A 26,929-nucleotide genomic window follows, 5' to 3' on the forward strand; every position below is an offset into this window, starting at 1 on the left:
CTATCATTTGATGGATTTAAGAAGAGAATTAGCGAAGGGCTTTATGAATCATTTGAGGTTCAATGTAGCTTATTGTTAAGAATGAAATAACAGCTACAATCATGATGTCATGTCATGATGACAACAATAAGTGAGCAGAGAGGAGGAGAGAATCATGCAACCAACTGTTCATTTCACTGTCCACCCTTTGAACATACAGTTAAAGGTGACATATTATGTTTTTTGTGGTTATCCTCTCCTTCACAAAGTGTTGTATTGTCAGGGTACAATGTTAAACATTGTCAAAGTTCCAAAGTGGAGGTAAAAGCCTGGAGAAATGTGATCTACCAGTCAAAAGCCCTGCAGGCCTCACACTGCTCCCAACACCTTGTTTGGAATTCACTCTTCACATCTGAAACTTGCTGATGCCATCATCTTAAAAAAAAAGTCTACAACACTTTATAATAAGAGTACAACATTTAAACTTATGTAATGCCTAATTAATGCATGAGTCATGATGATTTAATGCATGGTTTATTGCCAGGTGTGTGAGGAATTCATGTTGCTCACCATTAACAAATATGTGATTAGTGAACACTTAATAGATGATATATAAATGAACATTAATTCATGTTTACTTCCTACATTAATTTATACTAGTCTCACAAACTGGCAGGTTGTATCATGCTTTAATTTTATATCCATAGTAACTGTACAGTATTTCTAAATTGGTGATATATCAAATAATGTATGAAGTAACTGTGAATTAGCATTCATTAACTGATGGTAACTGTTAACTAATCACATAAATGTATAGTGACTTGATCATTTTGTTAGGAATTCATATTTTCTGCATTAATTTATGCATTGAATCATCATGAGTCATATATTAGATAAGCATTATGATTTGTACCCTTATTATAAAGTGCTATCCAAATCTGGCTGCTACCATGCTGGTTAGAGTGTTCTTGTTGTTGTGATGAAAGGTAGGGGTGGGTGCAGTGTTGACACTACCAATATTAAATCTTGTTTTGAGTATTGATACTTGCATCAGTTGGCCCCCAAAAATGTATGTGGCTTACTTTAGATGGTGTTCTGGACACATGAAGACTCTCTTTAGTGTAGTGTATGCACTCTTTGCTTCTCTGTTGCTGCTGTATGTATGTATGCTTGCAGTGATCCACTCCTTAGTTCAGATATTTCACACAAAGTGAGCACATTAATAAACATTTATTTTCCATTGAAAACCATCTTGTATTTTGACTTGGATGTGATTAAATAATTAACAGAATAGTAAAAGGAAATGCTTAATGTCTGGGAAATCACTCAGTAGTAGCCTATTAATGATGCATTCACCTCATAAATCATGACACATTGCTTTCCCCTACACATGAATACATTTAGTGCTTTTAATGATACAAGTATCTCTGTCGGTATCAGTGATTGTGGCCATAGTATCAGATCAGAACCAGACTTTGTGCTATTGCCCAGCCAGACAGTGGATACAATTAAGATTTTCACATCTCAGGCAGCAGTACAGTCCCAGTATTTATCTCTCTTCTTTGCATCTCTCTGCTTTGTCGACCAAGCTCACTTCCCTGCCCTGGCTGGGAGGGTAACGCTTTAGATTACAACCCGCAATTTACAGTGTAATTACTCCATAGTTACCATGTAATCTTTTGCACTAATGGTGTACCATTACAGTACGTACCAATGAATATATGTAGGTACAGGGGAACAAGATGTAAAGTTATGGAATAAGGGGGTAACAATTCAGGAACTTACAAAGAACTTACATTGTAGTTATTATTTAACTACCAGGTACCTATTCTATTATTACAGGGTACAGTATGACCGTGAAACTGAGCAAAAATCTGGACATTTCAGGGAAGTGATGACTTCTGCAGCACATAATAAATCTGATGTGATTTTATTTTTTTCATCAAAATGACCTTATTACCAACAAACAGGCAAACTACAAAGTATAAATCAAATAAGTGACAATGATTTGGATAGAAAAGCAATAAAAGCAATGGCATAAAGACAATAATAATGCAAGAGTACTATGTTTTTTTTTTTATTACAGTGGTGACCTATAACCTTTTACATCACCTTCATCAAAACTCACCATGGTTTGAATGGGTACGCTTCATTCATATCAGATCACACCAGGGGACAGAGTGTTTTCTATAGAGAAATGGAAAAGGCTCTCCACTCGCCCACCTTTCAGGTGTATGCTGGTGAGATGAGGGAACATACCCGATCTGTTCCCTGTTAACCTACCTTACAGCAAACATACAGCGGATAATAATCTGGATACATTTATTGGCAAAGAACTGTCTGGTTTGTGGCTCTTGTCAAATGTAGTGTTAATTGAACAAATTAAAGGTGCTGTTGGACTGTTAGCTTGCTAATCATTTGTTAGCTACCGGACGTTAGTGTTCTAGCTAATGCTGTGCACCCAGCTGAAAGAGCAAATCGTAACCCTAGTTTTTACAAACTAACACTAATAATTGCTCTAATAGTAATGTCATTACATTCAATGTAATACAGTATAACACTTGTGGGTTTGTGTCTTACAGAAGCTTAAACATGTTCAGGTGATTTTATTCACATAGCAATCTACACTAAACTAATCTGCTGCTGCTCTGGCTAAACTTTCAACACATCCTCATCGGAGCCAATATTAACTTGTGATTACTTTACTGGCAATTAGCCAGTCATGTCCTATGCTGCATTTAGGCCGTGTCAGTAAAATAAAATAAAAGGGAACATTGCCCATAGAAACTAGACACTGATTTTATTAAGTTGTATTTCTTGTATGTCCTTAAGTAACCCATAAATATTGTATTTATTCACATCTAGAATGCCAGCGATGATGGCTTTGCTGTGTGGCCAGTTTAATACTTATGACTTCTGGGAGACATCACAGCTGTCAGAGATCCAGATATCTAACACTATAAATTATGGTCAAGAGACTGACGCTAACAGTTTTTCTCTATAGGGTCAACATACGGCCACAGTGCACCATCTGCTTTCCCCTCGTCTCAACCTCAATCCTGTCATCTTCATCAGAAGTGGAAAGGAAGATGAAAAAGCAATACAAAAAAACCAAAGAAATACAGAATTCAATGCTATTTGTTCCTCAAATGTTTCTAATTTATTTTAAATAGGTATGTTAAAAAAAGGTTGCAAGTTAAGGATGTAAGATTTTGCTTTTGATATGATACAAGACATACAATGTACACTTTAGATTACATACCCTGTACTTACCCTGTAACTACATGTGACAAGGGAAACTATCACTGCTTTAGATCACAGCCCGCATACACTGTACTTACCCTGTAACTACAGAGAACGTGAGAACAGTTTGTTTCAAATTCAATTTTACTTTACAGTGTCCAGAAATGAAGTTTGCTGGTGAGGTTGACGACAGCTGAGAACGGCAGCATCCATGACAATACACTGTCCCCTGGACCTTTGTTCCGAAGTAAAACATAGGTGTACCCTGTAGTAATTTAAGAATGATAAAAGAACAATGTAGTTTGCCTGTTTGTTGGTAGGTCATTTTGAAATAAAATCATATCAGATTTATTTTGTACTGCAGAAGTCATCACTCCATCTTCCCTGAAACGTCCAAAGTTTTGCTCAGTTTTATGGTTATACTGTACCCCATAACAGAATAGGTATAGAATAGGTACCCAATCGTCCATATATTGCTCAGTAGGTCGTACATACTCTGTAATAATAGAATAGGTACCTGGTAGTTAAATAATAACTACAGTATAAGTTCTTTGTAAGTTTTTGAATTGTTACTCCCTTACTCCATAACTTCACATCTTGTTCCCCTGTACCTACATATACGTATTGATATGTACTGTACTGGTACACCATTAGTACAATGATTACACCGTAACTACAAAGTAATAATGCTGTATGTTGCGGGCTGTAATCTAAAGCATTACCAAAGGTTGTAAGTTTTCCACTGGGATGACAAATGTCTAGCCTCTGTGGATCCTTTAAAAAAGTGTGTCACATCAACATCTGTCTTGAGGTTTCCTGATTTCATACCGCCCTATTTCATTCATTCTGATGCTTGTGACTTTGGCCTGGGAGCGGCCTTGATGCAGAAAGATGAGCAGGGTTGAGAAGTTGTTGTGGCATATGCAATTTGATCCCTGAACAAAGCTGTAAAGCCATACTCAATGCCCAAGAAAGTGCTTAGCAGTCATTTGGCTCTTGAACACCTGAGACCTTATACTGACGGCCTTTATGTGTACATCTTCACAGACCACAGCAGCCTTACATGGTGTTCATACTGACATTAGCTCTGCATGAAAATACACAGCCCTCTCATTTACTTGACTGGGGGCAGTGTGTGTTGACACAGTGGGGGTGCAATCATAGAGGCCTTGGCAAAACATGTCCAGCAAAATCATTTTACCAGGCTCAACTTTTGCCACAATGCAACAGAACATCATCTGGCAAGGCGCTGTGTTGGCCAATCGCGTACATGCAAGCGCACATTCCTGGTCTGATTACTTTGTAACGTGAACATTGTATTTGACTGTTGACCTTGCAATCTTTGCAACAAAAGAACAGTTGTTTAACACAGAGCTGATTTTGGTCTGAATTCAGGCTAAGGCCGGCTGGCTGGCCCTTTTTCAGCCCCAGAGGTTGCCACTTGGCTATGGCACAGCTGATGTCATTGACCCAGTACAGGACAGGGCCTGTGATCTTGAGGAAAACTCACATATGACTCTGTCTGACCCTTACCAAGGTCATACGGAACATTATGACTTGAGACCAAGACACTGCAATAGGTGGACAAACTCTTACCATACTGACAGACTTGACCTGAAACAGGCAGTTTCAGTTTCTTAGATCAGGTATGGAAAGAATACAAGAAACAAAATGGAAAATTGACATTAACAGGGATCTCTATACAGTCTGATGGTAGAACGTGATTACATGTTTTGTGGTAACATTGTGAATCCTGCCAAAATGGTTCTGTTTTCAACTCTGTTTAGGTATATTTCAGGGTTTGGTTGAGAAAATAATCTACATCTCTTTTCAGTTGGAAGACTGAAGTTCAGGTTTCTACTTTTCTGCCTAATATGCTAGGTAAGAGGTATGTTTTGATGATTGATCTACTGATATGTATACCAGTATGCTTTCATGTATTTCTCTGTGTGAATCAACAAGGGTTCCCCTCAAGATCAAACCTTACTGCACAGATAGTACAATTTTAACATGACATGAAGAAAATACAACAAACAACAAAGATACAGTGTCATCAGAATTTTCCGCTTCTGTAATCATTTATCAACAGGATTGAATGTGTTAGCCTACTAACTTTGACGTTTGGCCTAAAAATAATCTATTTAATATCAGTGCAATCCTTTTTAATAGCCTACCTAGTTTGTTAGCTGAGGATAGTCTAGTCTAATCTCATCAGTTTGGTGAGTTAAGGCAGCTTCTGTTTTAGATTTGTATTTATCATCACATCTGCATAGATACACGAGTTGATGGAACAACAGAAGTTACTTTGTAATGATCTGCTCCAACAGCAAGAAACTAATTACAAAGGCTTTGCTCAAATGCTCATGGATAGTTTCAATAAAAGGCTAGATGATGTTCTACAGGAAATGTGTGATCTTAAATCTAGTCTACAATACACTCAGAGGGAGGTGGATGACTTAAAATGACACTGTGAGACTGTATTAACCCAATGCAAAGAACTAGGCAATAATATTACAGCAGTAAGCTCAAGCCTCAGCATTATGGATAGAAAAGGGGATTATTTGGAGAAGCAATCTTGTCAAAAAATCTTGCCAAGAGAAGCTGTTTGGCTCTGAGGAAAAGACTCGAAAAATCTATTCAGAAAACTTGAACAGCAACAAATAGAGATGGAGTGGGCCCACCAATCTGGGATTGCATTACAAGTTTCTATACTAAATTCTATATTAAAGCCGATACCCTCACTTTATAAACAAACACTCAAGGTACTTTACAACAAACCCAATTATTATCACCACTGTCATATCATTCAGAGATGTAATTTATTTAGTACGTGGAGTTCTAGTGGACTTGTATCTTCTATTTAAGATTCTGCATGAAACAGCACCTCCTCCTTTAAGCCACTTTGATAAACTAATGGACAGCAGCTCGAGGAAAACAAGGGCAGTTACTAGAGACGACTATATAGTCCCATATAGAGGCAGCAAATTTGGACAATCAGCTTTTTCTGTGAGAGCAGCATATCTTTGGTTGTTGTTAAATGATGTCAATGTTGATTAATGTGCACTGTCCCTATAAACAGCCCGACACTGGCATGGGACACAAACCAAACCATTTCCAAAATGGAAAGGGGTCATCATCTGGTGAGAATGTATGTGTTTGGTAAAATTAATGGAAATCCTACATTTCGATTTTGATATTCTTTGTGTTCAGCTTGAAATTTTGGGTTGATGGTGGCACTTGATGAAAGGTCGCCACAGAAAACACTGAAAACATTAGGATTCATCCTCTGGGAATTGTTAATATCCATCATAAATTGAATTTAATAGAAATGCAGTATGTTAGTTTTCACTTTTCACATTGTCAAAGTCACGTTGACTTTGTTACAAATCAAAGTGTTGGTCATGGGCAAATTTCAGCTTGAGGTGGCACAATACAAAAGATCAAGCGGTCATCAAAATCATGTGAGTAAGTAACACTGAGTATATCCACAGCCAAGCTCATGACATTCAGTAGTGAGGAGCTTTAGAGTGTGTTTGACAGAGAGAGAGGGGGGGACAGACTAACCATCTGTTGGACTGCTATGTTGCACAGGACTGGATTACATTAACATGTGCTTTCAACAACATGTTAGCATTTTAAAACAAAGCACAACCATAAGGTATGAGTTAAGGAACACAGGCTCCAGCGATCTTTTATATTGCATTTGGCCTAACATGTTGCAGTGAGGTCCATAGCATACTGTAAAACATGTGCTACCTGTATGATTTGTCTCACAGCTTAAAGCTGATGTGTTCCAAGCAAACTTCTTCTAGCTTGATGTAGGTAATGAATCACTGACGAGAAATTGAACATAAAACATGTTATAGATTAGATTTTTCGAATACAGTAGACTATTAAATTCCACATAACAACCTGAGGGTTTTTTTGGCAACTTTTTTGCAGGTCTGTCTGGCTGATACATAGCCTAATTAATAAGACAGAAACAATGCTATGTGCAGAAGTGTTATTCAAGGTGTTTACAGAAATGTAATACTAACAGACTGTGTGCAGTGCAGTTCTGAACGTGTTGGAAAAAGTCCATCCTTAAAGGATGGGTTCACGATTTTTCAAGTCTCTCTTAAAACAACAGTCAGGAGCCTAAATGAACATTGAAACAGGTTTTTCTAGCTGTAATCGTTCCTCCTGTTCACATTGACCATTAGAAGATCCCTTCATAATGCACTTACAGTGTAAAAAAAAATGTATTTAATAGTTTATCTGTCGTCCAAATGAGCCAAATCAAGTAGACATCTTTCAACATTACAGTCTTTTTAGTTCCTCTTTTTGTTACTATACTTCCACTGCAGCTCAACAGGGAAACACTGTCTGAGGAAACACAAAGAGGGAATTTGATGCTAAAAAGACTGTAAATCTGTCAGATATCCACTTGATATGACTAACTCAGACTGCTGAAGACTCATATAAGCTTCACACAAATGCATTTTTGAACAAAATGACTGTGTGGACACACTGAGGATTTTGGCCTCCATCACTTATATTGAAAGCACATTTAAATGATTTTTTAATATCCAGTATGAACAAGAGGAATGATTACAGCGAGGTAAACCTCTTTCACTGTTCATACGGACACCTGACTGTTGTTTTAAGACACACTTGAAAAATTGTCCTTTAAAATGTTGTGCACTGTATTCTATTGTCTGCATCACCAGAAAATTAATGAATAGCCTACATCCATCATCAATACAAAAATACAAAATTTGTGTTTCATCAAATTGAGATTCAGCTTGAAGTAAAAGATTGTAGCGCCGGAGATTTTTCGTTGGGGAATTTAATACCAAGAAAGACAGCCGTAAACGTTTATAATCTGTCATTTGGTGTAGATTAATTACAGTAGGCCTATGCTTCTCAAAGACCTCGATCTGCTGTCATGTGAGACAACAGTTTAGTCCAGATATTCCACAGCTGGGACACACTGGGCGATCCTGACCAGATTTTCAAAAGATCAATCGCTACTTTCAGCAAATAAAAAACAATGATGCCAAGTAGGGAAACAGGAAATGTGAGTTTCCATGATTGTTGTGCTGTCGTAGCAGCAGTGGGAGCTGACAGTTGTTACCTCCCTCTTTCTTCCTGCTGGCTCCAGTAGGCTGTCTGTCCGCCCGAGGAACACAAGCCTGGCAGCAACGAGGGCGGAGCTGGCCTGGCTGTCACGAAGATATGTTTCATTTCAAAAACTAGCCACCACGCTAACAACTGTCTGAATCCACACGGCTCTGGGTTTAACCGCGACGACAAAGCGCTTGTTACACCGACTCGAGGAGAAGCAGGATGCCAGTGAAAGGCGGAGGAAGACTGGCCTCTTACCCGAGCAAGAGCGAAAATGTCGGAGTAAGTGGCACAATTTGACATGTGTGACGTTACATTTGGAAACATTTAGTATCCTAACTTCGTTCATAACGTGAACGCGCTTCGCCAGATTGTCTTATCGTCGAAGTTACGTGTGGAATGTGTGCGTATGTGTAATTTCAGGCGAAGTGACAGAGAAGTGTTGTTCAGGCTGTGAGGTGCATGTTTGCCAGCCAATAGTTAGCTTGGCAGTACACCTGTTGTGCTTTAGGAGAGCCAATAGGAGAGCCTGCCACATCGAAGAGTATGACTCTGGTGTTTCCAGATGTTTATCAGCCTACAACTTGGTAGAAACTTGTCAAAGTTTTGCCTGAAAGTATAAAAAATCCGGTGCTGACAGTTATCTGACACCCTGCAGTGATTGTAATCTTGTCCAGATTGACATCTTGATTTGATCGAGATTACAGCAGCTGGGCTGTGGCTGGAAGGTCACTGGATGTAATCCGTACACCAGTAGGAAACGTGTGAATGTGTGTGAGGAAAGTGAATGAGGACAGCTATAACATTACTGTCATATTGCTCTTGAGGAAAAGACCCCTACCTGCTTTGTGACTACCTGTAAATCTTTACAAATGTGTGTAGAATATTTCTAGATGAAAAATTGAAAAAAAATATTTCTATAGAGGATTTACAAATAAGTGCTTTCCCTTTTACACTTCCTTGTACAAGAGCATACATCTATTCATGAACTTTAACAGTAGCCTAGCTGCACTGTAGCCTATATCATGAAAATGGGTTGTTGTTTTTTTAATGAAAGGCCCTATTAAATACTTGTAAGAACATTATTTTATCTCATGTTGGAGGAGTGATGTTGGGAGGGGGGTTGATATGACAATACAGCTCCGCTGGTAGGTCAAGGTTGACTCTTCCTGTGTGTGCATGTGTGTATGTGTGCGTACCCCCCCAAAGGCTTCTTCTGGTCAAGCTGATTGGGTCCAGTAGAAGGTTTAGGCTTAGCTTAGTTTAATGGCGATCCATAATGGGAAAAGCCTTGGGGCTGTGTGTGTGTGTGTGTGTGTGTGTGTGTGTGTGTGTGTGTGTGTGGGTGGTTTACAGTCTCTTGGTGATCACACTAATGACAGACCGGAGACTCTTCTTCAGTCCTCTCAGCCACAGTAGTCAAGCTTCTTATCTTGAATTCAGCCTGCTACTAATTATCTATCTATCCATCTATCCATCTATCCATCTATCTATCTATCTATCTATCTATACATACATACATACAAACATAATGTCTCAGGTGTATGTCTCCTCCATTCTTCGATAGACTATTAATAGAAACACTTTCTGTAGAAAATGTAAATACTTGGACTTGCCTGTGCCCAAAATGTATGTTGTAAACAGGTCAAAATATGTCTGAAAATGTTAATTATTTTATTGTGAAATGTGGCAAAGTTACAGTTGAAGGTGAAGCACCAAAGCAGTTGAAGTGTCAGTTTCAGGTGAAGCACTGAAAGGGAGCATCAGCTGTAGTTAAAGGATTTGAAGTGTGAAGGGTAACCACTGAAAGCAGATGAACTCTCAGTTGAAAGGTAAGACATGCACTGAAAGCTGTTGAATTATCAATTGGAGTGTGTGTCCCGGAGATGGTTGAAGTAAGTGCACTGAAGCTGTGAAGTGTCATTTGCTTTGTAAACAGTGAAGTGTCAGTTGCTTTGTAAACAGTGAAATGTCAGTTACTTTGTACTGTAAGCAGTGAAGTGTCAGTAGCTTTGTAAGCAGTGAAGTGTCAGTTACTTTGTAAGCGATGAAGTGTCAGTTACTTTGTAAGCGATGAAGTGTCAGTTACTTTGTAAGCGATGAAGTGTCAGTTACTTTGTACTGTAAGCAGTGAAGTGTCAGTAACTTTGTAAACAGTCAAGTGCCAGTTGCTTTTCAGTGACAGAATCAAAACTTTCAGTTTAAGACCAAGAGCTGAAAGTAGTTCTGTTAGTTGAAGAATAAAAAAAATGAAAGCAGTTGCAATGTCAGGTGACATGTAACAGGGGAAAGCAGTTGAGGTGTTGGTGAAAGTGTAAGTGGTGAAGCACTTGAAATTTCAGCTCTAAAAATAGCTGCACTGTCTCTTGAAGTGTAAGAGATGAAAGCAGTTGATGTTTCAGTTGAACTACAGGAAGCAGTTAAGTGTCAACATCAGTGTCATGGATGAGCCTCCACAAAACTTACAGGAATACAGATTTTTTTCCCCTGCTGATCTTAGCAAGTAAAGGAAAATTATTTTCCTCTTTTTGAATGAATTAGCGAATGGTATGTGAGTTCCTCTTTGGATCAATGAGGTGCTTCACATGCAATTTAAAAAAGGAACTCAACAGCAGTGCATACTGAAATGTACCGATCACAAATCCACTGTACTTCTTAATAAGCTGAATGCATTCTCATTCCTGAGCCATGTCTAATCTAGTCAGTACACATTGTTCATTCACACAGACAACTGAATGTAGCACAGCACCTTCATGTATTATGGAACATGAAATCACGTTACAGCTGAGTCCTCTCCTTTCTAACGGAGTGAGAAGTGTATCGGAATGTGTACTGGTTATTGGAAGGCATCATCACGATGGCAGTGAAGTAAGCTAAGCGTCATTTCTGTCATTTCTATCAGTACACCCATGATTCAGTGGGGTCTGTTCATCAGCTCCATTCTGTCTTCTTACAATAGCAGAGAGCTGAGTTCAGACTATGTGACGTATTCACACCAACACAGCTGCTGACAGTGAACAGGGAGAGCATTCACTCACTGGCACATATCAAATATAAACGACTGGCACAGTCAAACACTCATGTGCTATATCCATGGAAACAAGAGTAGCAGTGTGGCGAAGGCTGCATCTAAAGATGATTTTCTTTGTTTATAAGTCTGTTGATATTTTTTTCATTACAGCGGTGTTCCACTGAAGATGATCAGTTTGCTTTCATGGTCAGCCTGTGAAAACAGTTGTATAATGTCTTCTGGGGCCACGGAGGAACTTTGTTAAGTCTGAGAAAATAACCTTAATGATGTCATAGTGATGTCATCATCATGGATATCTCACTTTGGGTTTAGAGAACACAAATTTATAACAGAAAGACTGACTTAAAAACTGGAGGTGTTGGAGTGCCCTGGTAGCCGAATGGTTACTGTGCATGTCACATGACCACAATGTCCCTGGTTTGATTCCAGCCAGGGACCTTTGGTGGATGTCATACCCATCTCTCTCCCCTTGTTTCCTGTCTGCCCCTTCACTGCCCTCTATCCAAAAATAAATAAATAAAAAAACTGGAGGTGTGGTGTTTGAAAGACATATTTACTAAGAATGAAGGGTTTAATGCAAGAAGTTATTGAGTTACAATGTGGGAAATATAGAATCTAGTGTTTTTGGAGCTTGACCCATACAAGTGGCTAAAACATCAGGATATGTCAGCATCTGAGGCTTTGCTTTCAACCATTCTTTTAAAATTCTGTTTATTGCAAGTCTGATGTACAGTACTAGTTTGGACACAACTTCCCATTCTCTTGAATGAGAAAGTGTGTCTAAACTTTCAACTTGTACTGTAAGTGCAAACTTAATTGCTGAAGTACCCATTTAATAGATTACTTGTTTTAATTAATGTCAGAAAATATTCCCATCATCAAAAAGCTTGTTCTGTCCATCCAACAGTCCAAAGCCCAAAGATGTTAAAGTCAAAGCAGCAAAGTGTTACATTTGAGGTAATGTTTGGCATTTTGCTTGATAAATGACTTGACCAATAATCAGTTATCACATTTGTCGTCGATTAATTTTCCATCAGTTGACAATATATCATGTCAGAGTGGCTGTCACAGCTGTCAATCATGACATCACACCCCCTTTTATATCGTCAAATAACTCATTAAAAACAAACTTATCAGAAAAATGAGCACTTGAACACACATCACTGTGATAAGAACTACTTAAAATGACAGAAACCATCTTTGGGAAGAATTTATTTGACGTGTACTTTGAGTTTTTTAGTTTGGCTCATGTCCCATCCACTAACATGGAGGGGGCAGGACTTATGACCTATACTGCAGCCAGCCACCAGGGGGCGATTGAGATGTTTTGATATCACTTTTGGGGAGCTGTCATGATGCCATCTTTATATACAGTCAACGGTTGTGCAACAGACAAAGACTCTCTATAATTAGACTGCTCACATTTGGGAAGATTATAAAAGATTCAGGCTGTCTCTGCCTGAAGATTCAGCTCTTCTTGTTCTCATGCCACAATGTCATTTTTTAGGCTTGGCTTGTTGGTGTGTAGCTTTCCTTGTGGCGACAGTAAGCACAACAAACCCCCACCCTCCCCCGACACACATACACATGTTTTATTTAAAAATAGCAGTAACAGAAGTTGCTTTTAGTGATCCAGTACTACTGTATGTGGTGTTTAAACACACTGTTCTCATCAGGGTTTTTGAAGCACAGTTGGTTTTTGCGAGTGAGATCAGGATAGTCAACATTACAAGTGTGCACGGGAGAAATAATAATGTACAAACAGGATAAGACAAGTGTTGTGTGCAGAGCCTTTTCCACAAAACAGTTAAGGAAAATGAACAATGCCAATTATTTATGAACAGATGTCTATATTTTTTTTTTAGTCATGAAAATCTGTGTTCTCAGAAAATGAAAATTGTGATTGTTTACATTCTGTAACATCCTGCTTAGCTGTTTTTGTAAGATGAGTCAGGATTCACATAATGCTCTGTAATCAGTGTGAAAGACAAGTTTGTCATTAACTGTTTGCTAATTTCAGACTGCAAGTCTAAAAGAATAGCTGTAAGTTGATTGAAGTCAGTGATGTAGTGGTACGTCTGTCTCTGGAACTTGTGTTGTTTTCTGATGATTAGATTGTTTCACCTTTAGCCCAGGCTCTGCTCTTTCTTTTCTCTACATGTGATTTTATGTGGAAGCAGGAGGCTTAGCCCCACCCTACATCATATATCCAGGCCAAGCAGTATCAACATGGCCCAGAGGATAAACTTTGTTACCTAAATGAGTGAGAATTTTCTCTGTCTGAATACACTCCTGAAAACTTCAAGATATTCCAGAAATTCCCTGACCAATGGGAACCAAGCTACATGAGCTGGAGCAGCTGCTGGGAGTAGCTGACTGATAAAATTCCTGCCTGTGTCTTTATATCTCCCTCCTTGAGTGTCTGTGTTTAGTGTTTACTGGCACTGCCCTTTGGCTGGGGAATAGGTTCAGAGGCCAAGGGCGTGGTGCTCTGATGAAACCCAAGCTGACATCAGGGAAGACCACATTTGGTGCCATGCTGGTCTCTAACTGGTCTGTGCATGACTTAAAGTAAATAAAGTTTAGAAAGTGAGTACACTATGTACACATGAAGTCAGACAAGTACATAAAAGACTGAACATAGACAATAAACTGAGACAACATGATGAACAGTAAGGGTGTGAAGGTCCCTTTAGTTTATTAAGACAGCCTTAAAGTTGTGAGGTTTATTTACGTTTTAGCTTTAGTTGGAGCTAAGCTAACAGTTTCCCCCTGTTTCCAGTGTTTGTGTTAAGCTAGGCTAAATACACCCTAGTCCTATCGATCTAAACTGGACACAGACATTCTTCTCCAGTTCCAGGCAAGATTGCAAACAGGCATATTTCCTAAAATGTGGAACTGTTCAGATTGCCTGATCTACACCCTGACATTGACCAAAGGTGTAACTTCAAAGTTTCAGCTTCAAATTTACGATCAGTAAATCTGTGTGGTGCTTTTGTGTAGTCTTTTGTGAACATTACCACATAAATTCACAACATTAACCAACTGAAAACCATTTTGTCACTGCTGACATTTGAGGGATGATTTTCTTACTAGCCGTGTGCACCGTCCAATTTTATTTAACTCTGCTCTGCAGTATGAACTGCTCCACTCAAAAGAGATGCAGGAGTGTTTGAAGCAAGGCTGTCAGTTTTTTAAATATTCAATCAGTCTCTGTTGTGTTGAAGCCATGTTGGCTCAGTATATTAGGCTGATGTCTCTTTGTTAACGCCATGCCGAACAGACAATCATGACACCAAACCATCTGAGAAGTAATGTGTGGAAGCATTTTGGATTCAACACCAAAGTTTAAAAAATAATGGATAAAAGTTGCGGACTTTGTACAATGCAGCTACCTCACTGTAACATGAACATGACTTTATTAAGAACAATTAACATGTTAGTTGTCATTCATTCCAGGTGTGATTCTTTGAGAAGTGACAGCTGCATAGTGCTGTCAGTCATGAGGCAGTAGCGGACGGTCCATGTATGTTTCAAGACAGTGTTCAGACAGACATTAGCACAAAAGCATAAAAACTCAACTTTTGCTGCTACATACTGGCACATCTTCCAAGAGGGCGCTGTGTTGCACTCATCAGACAGAAGATAAAATGATTGATGCCATGATTATTTTCCGGAGTTGTGACATTATTGCGTCTCTCTTTATTAGGTGTGCTGGCACCGAAGGTGTGTACTTATTATTCTTCACTTTTCTTCCTCTTGCTTTTATTCTTCCACCAAAAGTTTCCACAGTTTCTGAGTGTCATGGACACTGATCCAGTATCTCGTGGCATGCCGGCAAACAAGTGTGTTATGACTTTTGACTTAACGATCTATAGTAATGTGTTTTTTTTTGTATCCGCATGAATACAAATTGTGGACAATTTGGCCACTTTGACCTTCTCTATAACCCTGTTTCCACCCTGTAAAACAATCTCCCTGGAAATTCATTCTTTTCTGACAAATTCTGTTTGTCTTCGGCACTTTCTACACCTTTCACTGCGTTTTCTGACATATCTGGACAAAATATACATTCCCCTGTTTTGCCAGCTCCTTCTGATCCTAACAATGAAATAATGTCTGCTCTAGAGCTTATAATTCTGGATAAAATCACCATTATGAGGGGACATGCTCCTTTTCGGGCTCAAACTACATTGCGACTGTAACTGCATGAAGGACCCTGTTAATCAACCAGCACTAGTTTAGCTCATGATCATAAGTTGTTCACTAGGTGAGTGGGAACCTTGGGTTTGAGTCGAGGAAACTATGAAAGAAGGAGGGCTCATTACATCTTAATACCAATGTTCTAATGATCTGCTTGGTGCCAGACTTTGGTGCCAGTTCTATTGAAGCCTGTGGGAGATACATAGAGAAACACACTAAAACCCAACATATCTACATTGTATGACCTTTTGATGAAGAAATGCCTCTACCAAATGAAAGAACACACTTCAGAGAATACTGACTTATTTTTCCAAATGTGAGCATTTGTTTATTTTTTGTTGGTCTCCGAATAGTATCCAAAGATGATTGTACGCATACTTTACAGGGTGCAAACTTTAGGCGAAAATCACCGTTTTTTATCCAAAGTAGGTCATTTGTGTGATTCATGTAGAGCCAGTGAGTTTTTGAAATTGGGAAGTGTAGCTGAGGTGTTGAGAGAGCAAGAGATAATTCCCATTCATTCTCTCTGCTTTGTGGACTGCGATGGTGTAAAAAAAATCCAACCAGATTTTGCTTTTCTCAGATTGTCACACTGACAAGCCCATGGGATTGTTGACAGTGTGTGTGCGCATGACACAGACCAGCACGGAATATCTAAGCACAGAGCTTTGCTCAACTTAAGCTCATAGTTCCAAGTTACGCATTTATACTCAGAGCAGGGGAGTGTCACTTATACAGTTCATCACTTTTGTGTTGATTTTGTTAGAAGCATGTGTAATAAGAGTCCTGCTGGTCCTGAACATTGTCGGTATTAGCAGCTGCAGCAGTGCTCTCCGCTGTCTGACCATTGATGTATTATAAGAGCTGGATACCAGACTAAAAATGGCGCCAATTCAGTCCTATAGGACTCAGCTCAGCTGCTCAGCTGGCGCATACGCCAAAAAAAGTTTCTAGCTTCCGGGTAGTTCCAGTAGTCTGCGAAAGTCTATGTGCGAGTTTCTACTCAGTCCACTTGGTGCAAGACCTTCCCCTTTTATAACCACTAGCCACATCAACAAACACCATGCGTTTTGTCAAGATATGTCGAGCTGACTTTAGTGGGGAGCACGCTGGGAAAAATCAAGTTACCAAACGTGGTAACTATGCTAAACACAAACAAGCCATGGAGGCATAGAGGGGAACCTTTAACACACACACACACACACACTGACTCACTCACTCATTCATACTCTCTCACAATGTTTGCACTGGATGATATTTAAACTTTGATTGTAAACTTTTGATCACTTTTTTGTACATTTTATATGTTTTTTTAAATTAATTTACAGTGAGCTATAAATTTAAGGCTAATTAAAAGTCATTTTACTTTCACATCCTTGTATTTATTCTATTAATCTGTGGTGTGGGGTTATATGGGGGGCGGGGGCATTGAGGGAAGGCCATGCTGATACCCCAGAAAACCTCCCTCTTTTTCACAGCCTAATGTTGGCGGGTATGCCAAACACACTTGTAACTCAGTCTCATTAAAAAGTAAGAGGCTACACCTAGTGGTGCAACCACGTACTGCAGGAAATCTTACAGTTACACGTCTTCATCATCTTTGGTTAATATATTTTTAATCAGTTAAATTATTAATGGCAATTCACTGACAATTGATGAATTATTGACTTCCCTACATTATATCATGTATTTTCTCTGTACTCGTAGGCCCAATTTGCAACATAGTCAAGCCCATGTGAAAAATCAACTGTAAAACCAATATTTTAAAGCTGATATTAAAAAAAATTCTTTCTTAAGGGCATTCCCCTGGACCCTCCTAGGGTATTTGCATCTTTTTCACGTTTTTCAACCCTGATGAGTTACTGTACTTTACAGGGCTCATGGCGAGTCAAATTAAAAAGCTCACCATGGCAAATTAAAAAAAGCTGCAAGTGAAGTGTCACTTGAAAATATTAGGTTTAGGATAGGATAATCTTTAATCTTTTTTAAGTTTAGAATTGGATAATATTTATTATCTGACACAAACTTTTGGTTTCTGAAGAGTGGTTTGGAAGCTCAAAGTGGGCGGTTCCAGCCATCACCATCTTGGCAGCGCCTGACTCCGCCTAACTGCCAGCTAACCCAAAATGGGCAAAGAGGTGGAGCTCAAGCGGGCCGAATGAAGCCTGGTTGCTGAAACTGTCACTCAAAGCAGCCACGTCCTTAATTATGCATAACTTTACAGCTTCATAAAATTTAAACAGGTGAGTTAAAAAAATTCACGCCCCACAGTTATCATGAAAAGGGAAATTAGTAAAACTGTTTTTTGTACCAGGCTCTAAACGTTTATTTCTGTCGTAAAGTTGGGCATTTTAACATGGGGGTCTATGGGGATTGACTCAAGTGGCCATTCAAGGAACTGCAGTTTTTGGCACTTCATGGCTTCATTTTTCAGCCCCAGAGGTTGCTGCTTGGTTTTTGACAAATAACTCATGAACCCTGAGGCCTAGAATAAAAAATTCTTGGATCATTACAAATCTTCTTTCAATGGGACTGCCCACTTGCGCCTTACTAGATTTTCGGCCATTTTGAATCCTTTCTAAAACACTTTTTTCACTCCCTATCCTCCATATTTCATCCAGTCTTCACCAAACTTGGTACATACCCTATTTGGGTCACTCCGGGAACAATGGTCACATGTGTTTTCGATATTCCTTACCGCTTTCCTATGATTGACTGCCGAAGTGGGCCTCAAGTGGGAAGAAAAGGCTATAAACTCTTGAATGCAAAAACCCATTTTAACCAAACAGGGTCACATCTGCAAACAGAAGCTGATTTAGTGTATAAAATCTTATGCAATTTTGCTACTGGGTGGGAATTCAGTTAACATAAATTTTTTAAAAACTGCACTTCTATTAACAGTACAGGGCTGATACTTCTGCACTTTGAGCTGCTCTAACCTGTATGAAAGGTGCTATACAAATAAAGTTTGACTGATTGATTGACTTGGTACACAGGTACCCCTGTCCATCCGCTCTGCATATTAACTGCATATTATTGCACACTTCAACTTTTTTCTTTGCCTTTCGGCCTGCAACTTTCCTGTGATGGTGAATGCTTTGGGGGCAGCAGTGGCAGGTCACCAGCACACCTAAAATTTCTTCTGAAATGTTGCATTTTGTAGTTATAAACTGCTGTAGTGCTTTAGCATCTCATTAGCCTTAAAACCCTAACCCTTTAGGCCAATTCATGCTCTCCGCATCCGTGGATAGCCGTGGACTTGCATGCGGACTGCGGACACGCATGCGGTTCCATACATACTTTCAAGGGTCCGCAGACACAGATACGTTCCACATGTACGTACTAGTAAGCAGGGTTACGGCTTCATTACTTTGCAGAGTTTTAAAATCCAGTCTATGAGTATTACAAACCGCTGTGCAGTGTTTTTCTGATCAGCCTTTAAACACAATAATCTGTTACTCCAACCAGACTTGCTAGATCGTATTTCATTGTCTCACTGGCACTTTAAACAACACGCCCACACCAACACAGCCCCTTGCATTGTTTAACACAGGACTGTTTTCAGTCTGAGTGCAGTGAGGAGTTCCTGTATGTTGCCAAACAACAAGAAAAAGTCGAAAAAAGAAAAGCAACAGCTTGTTGACAATAGGAATACAGTACATACATAGAGTATGTCTGCGCGGACCCTCACGGACATGGAAAGTATGACTTAGCCTTTATGGTACTTCAAGCATCACACCAACACTAACACAGCTCCTTGAGCTGTAGCCTGCTTATTGTCTGTGTAGTTACCAAAAGTGCAACACATGTTGTAACATATCTCATTTCACAAGGACATGCAAATGAATTTCTCTGTGCTACAATACTCCTCTTCAGTCAAAAAAATGTTTTCCTTCTTCAACACAACTAGTTTGGAGCCAATTGTGGTCCAATATGCAACCTACTCAAGTGTGATGTGGAAACTTGAAGTCTCCAGTGCATAATCACTGAGAATGGACTTTACAGTGACGTAAGAGACATCCTGTGCCCAGTAGTTCAACTTTTAAATGAAAAGTATTTAAAAGTATTTCGATTTAGGATTTTAATTTAACTTTTTAGAATTGAAAAACCACATTGGATAAAAATGATTATTCAAGTTTTTTTATGTCTTAAATCTTTAAACATGATCAATATTCAGTGTCCAGTGTCTATTGTAATGGCTTATAGCTTTGATTGTGACAATGTTGTGGTTTCCACAGCAACATACAGTTAATATCTGAGAGTTGCAGCTGACTTTGTGTTAGTCTTTGTGGGACAGTGTTGTCATGGCTGTCCTCAGCTCATGAGCAGGCAACTTAATGACATGCCACTTAGCATAGCCTACGTCAGCTCTTTTGCTTCACTGCCAGTCATGAATATTAATACACACACACACAGACACATATACACACACGCACATTATTGGGGGTGGACAGGGTCATGGAAGACTAGACGCACATACATATGTTCGTATGATTATTTATTAAAAGTCCTACATGTGCGTACGTATGTGCGTCTGTGTGTGATTAGTGTAACTCAGCCATGCAGACGCGTGTGTGTGCGTATGTGTGACTCCTAACACACAGTGTACGTATGTCTGTTTACACATCCTGGGACTGCATGTGCACGCGCGTACGTATGTGTGTGTGTGACTCTTAACCGAGGCTTCAGCTGTCAGAAGCAAGTCAACACTGTTGTCACAGAGACAGGAGAAAACTAGCTGTTTATCTAAATGTGGACCATGTAAATATGATTCATTATTGTTGTTTTGTCTGTTTATGTAGCTTTATTTGAATTTTTAACTTTTTTTCTTTCTTTTTTTTAATCGCTTCAGGCGCTTCTGTTTTTTATGTGACAGAAATTTTGTTCCGTGCTAGCGCTTGCCTACAGTAGCGTAGCAGTAATGCACAGATCTGCCAAACATGGAGCATGTTTTCAAGTATGTCAGCTTCAGAATCATCATTGTCTGGTCTTTTCCATCATGCTGCATAAGGACATAATACCTTCAAATGAAGTCGGCTAACTTGTTTTTGTTTTATTTAATTAAAGTGTAACAATGTATCAGGAAATGTACCAGACTTGAAGAATTTTTTGTTTGTTTTCCTTTAAGGTCTTCTCAGCTTTTGATTTTGATGGAGAGAACCAAAGTTAATTTTGTGGACAACATGGATTTTTCAGGAGGCTTGTGTGTGGACTTGACACTGGAGAGGATCCTTGTGTTGAACTGCTGACATCAGTTTTGTAGATCTGTGCGTTACTGCTACTATTGTGGCCATGCACTAACACTAAACCAAAATTCTGGCATATAAAAACAGGGGCGCCTGAAGCAATTAAAAAAAACAGAGAGATGTTAAAAATTCAAATAAAGCTACACAAATAACAAAAACAGATAAAACAACAATAATGAATCATATAACGTGGTCCACGTTTAGATTAACAGCTAGTTTTCTCCTGTCTCTGTGATAATAGTGTTGACTTGCTTCTGGCAGCTGAAGCCTGGGTCAAGAGTCACACGTAGACATACATACAGGACTTTTAGTAAATAATCACACAAACGTATGTATGTGTGTCTAGTCCTCAGTGACCCTTTCCACCCCCATACACATACAAACACACACACACACACACCCAAATCCTCATAGCCCTGATGCTGTGTACTCCTGTGTTAGGGACTGAAGTGTTAGATTTACATTCCTCTGGCGGCAGCTTGGCTTGGGCCTATTATTGCTGCGGATAACAACAACGCTTCCTTTCTTTAGCATTCCAACCCCCACCCTCACTCACTCAAATCAGTTCACGTACTTAAAATATCCTCTCTTAGGCAATTCGTACTGTGGATGAAGGTGGTGCCCCCTCCTCTACACACACACACACACACACAAACACTCACTCCACCCTGCCCCTGACAGATCCAGTCAGGATTCTCTCTGTACTGGTTTATAGCTGCTATCAGCCTCACACAGCAGGCAGGCTCTCTGAGATCAGAATTCAGACTAGTCACGGAACGTCTGTAATAATATACAATATGTTCTGGTTATCCAAGAGTTTACTCTGAGTGTGAATCACTTTCAGTATAGTTTCAGATACTGTTAAGTATTTAACAGTTGAGCTATGGTCTTGAAAAAAAATAGAAATACTTCCAAGACCATTGAATCAACCTTTTGAATCCACTCAAGATTTATTCAATATTCAAAGCTTTGTTGAACAGACAATGATAAGTTGCAGTGAACAATTCAATTCTTAGCTTATGAGAAAATGTTTTAAAAAAGAAAGAAACTAGATAGAAATTATGATATGAAAATACTCTCAAAAGGAAAAGTAAAGCACTGAAATGAATGTAACAATGAGTAATAGGTATAGTCTATAATACATACAGTATAAACAAAACTGTACAGCAGTTTTATAAAGTTAGGTGTGTAACACTAGTATGACTCTTTTAGATGTGTGATGTGGTACAGTAGATGCACGGAGAGACTCAACCCATAAAATAAGCAGTATAGAGAGAAACAAAGGTCACCTTGTAGACAAGAGCATTATTGTAATAGAGAGAATGTGAGTAATGTAATTAGTAATGTATTGAGAAAGTAGTTAGATGGTTTCAGTTAAACTGTAGTGGACAATCACTGCTCACATGTCACAGGAACATGTCACTAAGTCGTGGAAAGTTTAGAATCTAGTGGGGGCCCTGTGGAGTAAGAGTGTGAACATGACTGTCCACATGGACAAGAACATGACAGAGCAGTGTGCACTGCTCCACTGAAAGCGTTACAATATTATTTCGAGGCCTGTGAGAATAGATCTTTGGATTAAGTGCAGTCCAGCACTAACTGTTTCCTCCAGACGCTGTGAAACTGCTTTCATACAGCCAATTTTTCTGGGCAATAATTCAAAATCCTCTCCTGGTTTTGGTTTGTGGCTGGTTGTTTGTGAGTTTAATTTAGACTGGACTGGAAATGGAAATACTTCTGGTCAATTAACAGCACACAACACACATAACATCAAGTACAGTACGCAGCCTTCTTGGTATTATAATAACAAATGTGAATGTAACCTACTATTATGTGTTACCCATACATCTATCTGACTACATCAGCTTGTTTGGTAGGTTGGAGACAGCTGTAGCCATGTTGAATAGGCTGGTTGTAGCTGTCAGTGTGAGACTACAGACTCTCAGTTATTGTTTTTAAGGCAAATGGTCTGTGTTCACCATCTGCTTCTGCACTCAAGCCTCTGGTCAGGGCTTTCCACAAAGATATGGAGTCACTGGCTAGTGGGACAAAGTAGTCAGCTAGGACAGTCTCCGGGGGCAGTACCCCCTCCGCAGAAAAGTTTTAGCTGCAAAATCCCAAATTTGTTGCCGTCTGGCACATTCTAATGCCACTATTCCATCATACATACTGATGTTAATTATTGCATATTTGAAAGAGTTGTAAACATGTAGGGGATTATTGTAAAGAAGAATCAGGCTTCACACAGTCTGTAAATAGCCATTCCTGACTGATCAGAACTTTTGCAATTAAGAATCTTTTTTTATTTATTTATAGATTTCTTCACTGTAAAGTTTATCAAGACAACGATGGTATTGTTTTACTAGAAACATGAATACGCTCTTATTCAATGATAATAAACGAGGTTATTTTAAGGGAGAACATGTTTTTAATTTTCATTCATGAAAAACATGGAAAGAACATTTTAAAACTACGGTAATTCAATGTTTTATTTGACCTTACTCCCATGAGACACGTATGATGTGTATTTAGCAGCTATGGCACCGTTGTCAGGTGTTGCAGGGTTGTGTGGAGGTGCGGGGTGTGGGTGTTTATTTGTAAGCGCTTTCTCGCTTCCACTGCTCGCTCTCCTCATCCACTCTCTAGCTTGCTCAACCACTGTTTCTCTCTCTCTTTCACTGATCTTTCTTTTCTGAAATGAGTCGGGAAACTGCATGCACATTAAAATCATGACGGGGGGGAAAGAAAGTCATTTTCTCTCCTTGAAGCTTATGACATACTGCCAAAACAACCAGCGTTTAAACAGCTGTTTTATATTGAAACAGTCAATAAAATTCAGTAAATAGTGAAGAAGCCCGTTTCATTACTTTATATTCATGTAATAAATATACAAATGTCAATTAGATGGTAATCTGCATGAGAAATACAGAAAAAGTTCTCACTTTATCCTGCTGCCTGACAGATATAAAAGCCAGGGAGTGACGGCTGCTATTCGTTGTAAATGAGAGAGCTAGAGAAATTCAAAAAACACCCAGTGACACTCTGACGCAGAGCATAACGACCAACCAGTCAACCAGCAGACTACAGCTCTAATCATCAGGTCAAAATTTAAATGTGTCCAATACTTTGGTTTAAGACCTTCTCTTTATGTTTTGTTTTTGTTTTTTTACTTAATGTTTTTGTGATAGCAAATGATAGCATGCTAACATGCCAAACTACGATGGTGGACATTAGCATTTTAACTGTAGCTTCTAAACACCTGCTGTATGTTTGAGCCTCAGAGCTGTTAGATAGCTGTCGACTCTTCGTCTCACTAGATTTATACTTCATATATTCAGTAGAAGGACTGTGTGAGTCCTTTGGAGGTGGTTTACAATTATCTTGTTAATTGAAGTCTGACTCAGGGAGAAGAGATCTGAGATACAGTGATGTTCTCTGGGGAACAGGGAAGTTTTTACACTGAAAGTCAGATCTCTTTTAATAAAACACTTGAAAGTTCTCACGAGCAACGATATCACCATTAGCAAATGTTTTTTGAATCATACAGAGTGTGTATGGATGCACTGTACTGGTTATTTTTGTGTCATTGCATTTACCCATGTATCTAAGAGTACAGGTCAGCGTGTGTGTGTGTGTGTGTTTCACCACAGATTGTTGCTTCCTGTGAGTGAACATGATGTTATCTGTGGAATGACAGGAAGAGGGAGTGATGGTTTACAGACGGCTTCCTGCAGCAGAAGCCTCTCTTCTCCGTGTTTCCACCTCACCACACCCAACCCAAGACAAGACCACAACTTCTGTTTGGATCAAAACAAAGCTGCACAAGTTTACACTTTATCTCACTGCCTTAGCCACTAGTGCAGCCTCGGGCCCTCATTCGTCAAACTCGTTTAATATCATCGTCATTGTCGTTGAATCCAGACACTCATTCAAAAACGTCCTTTTTTTAAAAAAAATTTTATGAAGTGTTCTGCTTATGTAAAACTTTTGAAATGACAGGAGGCTGTTGTCATGCTCTACTGTGTGTTTTTTCTGGCCACACAGATTCAGAAACTAGTCTCCACTACTTATCTGAGATATTTTAAGTATGTCTGAATATTCCTTTTCTAATAGACGCAGCAGATCTGTTGCTATGTTCTGTTCTCTACTGCATGTACAAGCCTCCTTTATAATAGGAATCACCACACCTGCATAAATTACCACATGCGTGCCATATGTAAATAAGGGACGGTGAGTCATCTTGTTTCCACTGCTCATCCATTTTACAAATCTGCAGTGAAATCACCATTGTCATTGCTGATGATCATCATGGTGGTGGTGGTGGTGGTGGTGGGGTCACCAGTGGTCTCAGTACCCTACCACAACTCAGCCGTCACTGTCAGATGTGCAATGTCACTCATGTTTGGTCAAGATGCAGCAAGATCAGACTGTTACTGCATGTCTATACAGAGAACCTTTCAGTCCTCTGCACATGTTGATTTCTAGAATTTTCCACCTAATGATCACTAATATTACTAATTCTATTCAGCTGTTTTGGAATATGATGATCAGACATTAGTGATGGGGATTAGTCATTCAGCTTTAAACTTCTGACTTTTTCCCTTATTTAGTCACTATTGGCTCACCACAGCAGACATATGTGGCCAATATGACACATCATAATAGACAACATATGACTGTATTTTTGTATTTGTACATATGAAGCTGTCTCTGAGCCTAATGGTTTCACTGACTGAAAGTATTTTGATATGAGTTGAAGAAAAGTGAAAATTGAAGTCATGTTTAGGTGAAGTAAGTCTTGATGAATGATGAATCTTCGTGTCGTTTTATTTAGGACACACAAACATGTTCAGATCTACGGTTCACACACTTTTAAGCAACCCAGAAATCAAAGTGTGGTCCTGTTGTGACAGGAATGTTAATCTGAGAAATGAGCTCAGTAATTACTAAGAAATAACAGGAAGAGCACTTTGGAGACCTTTGAATACACTCTGTGTGTGTGTGTGTGTGTGTGTGTGTTTGATCATCAGTGGAGATATTTATTGTCATCAGGGAAAGAAATGTGCCTCGCTCTCTTGGACAGTCCTCCCATAAACACAACATAACAGTGTAATACAATATCATTTTAAACAACATATTTAAGGAAGCAGAGAGAGTTTATTTCCCCTCAGCAGGCCAGCGTGCGATCATGTAAGTGTGTAAGCAGATCAGGGCAGAGGAAGCTGCTTTCAGGTCAGACAGAACAATGGCTCGACTCACTTCTGCTCTTGGAAACCAGGGAGGAGAAAAAAAGCAAAGAAGGAACGAGTGAAGGTGGAGAGGAGTAAAAAAAAGCAGACGGCTGTATTTCGCTGTGCCAGTGTGGAATCTTGGTGAGTCGCTGTGCGCCTCAGGGTGTGTTGCTGCTGCTGCCAATCCAGCCGCATACTGCGATCTTTGAGCCAAAGGGATGCCTGCGTGTCACACGGTTCCTCACCGGCCTGCCAGCCGACATGTGATCACACACATGATAATGATTCTACAGTTTTTAATTCAGTGTATATATCAACAGGTGTGTTTGGACACATTGGAAACAGGGAAAACGTCTTGCTCCAATATTCTTAAACAGGAGTGTAAAGTTGACCTGAAATCTGATACAAACATCAGAAATAGTTACTTTAATATAAAACCACAGATCCAAAGCAAATTATCCACTCATATAATCTGAGAGGGAGAGATGCACACCCTTAGGCGCACCTAATATTTTGGTTCATATATGTGCAGCAGTGCAAAAGAGCTGCGTAACATAGCGCTGAAACAGCTGTGTGTGAAACATGACGACAGAAGCTCAACAGATAGAAAGACGCAGAGCATCAGCATGAACACAGCAGCACACATCTGTAGCCAGACGCAGATACAGCAGGGTGGCTTTTTAACAACAACAATAGAAATAAACAACAAAAAAGGTTAACCCGTTTATACGATTGCATCAATGTGACGCTAAATTAGCCATAATTCTCACATCATTTAGTAATTGCTGTGACACAACAGCATCTGTGTCATATTTCAAGAATAAAACATGAGATGACACTTCTGCTAAAAAGAAAATTGGAAAAGAGGTTATGCAGCGCAGGATTAATGA

The 26,929-nt window shown here is 39.3% G+C and overlaps 1 protein-coding gene across 3 annotated transcripts in view; it reads left to right on the forward strand.

Annotated features, from left to right (window-relative positions):
• The first annotated feature begins 8,311 nt into the window (after positions 1-8,311).
• The window catches only part of LOC122990245 (tight junction protein ZO-2-like), a 98,803-nt gene continuing 80,185 nt past the window's right edge, over positions 8,312-26,929 (forward strand). The window contains exon 1 of one of the 3 annotated variants that reach the window (XM_044363503.1): positions 8,312-8,610. In XM_044363503.1, coding sequence (XP_044219438.1) covers positions 8,551-8,610 — 60 coding nt within the window. In that variant the 5' untranslated portion in view covers positions 8,312-8,550. The remainder of the gene's footprint in view (positions 8,611-26,929) is intronic. The other 2 variants (XM_044363512.1, XM_044363521.1) reach the window with 2 other exon arrangements.

The sequence above is a fragment of the Thunnus albacares genome, chromosome 2 (genome assembly GCF_914725855.1).
Source record: "Thunnus albacares chromosome 2, fThuAlb1.1, whole genome shotgun sequence".
Taxonomy (NCBI): domain Eukaryota; kingdom Metazoa; phylum Chordata; class Actinopteri; order Scombriformes; family Scombridae; genus Thunnus; species Thunnus albacares.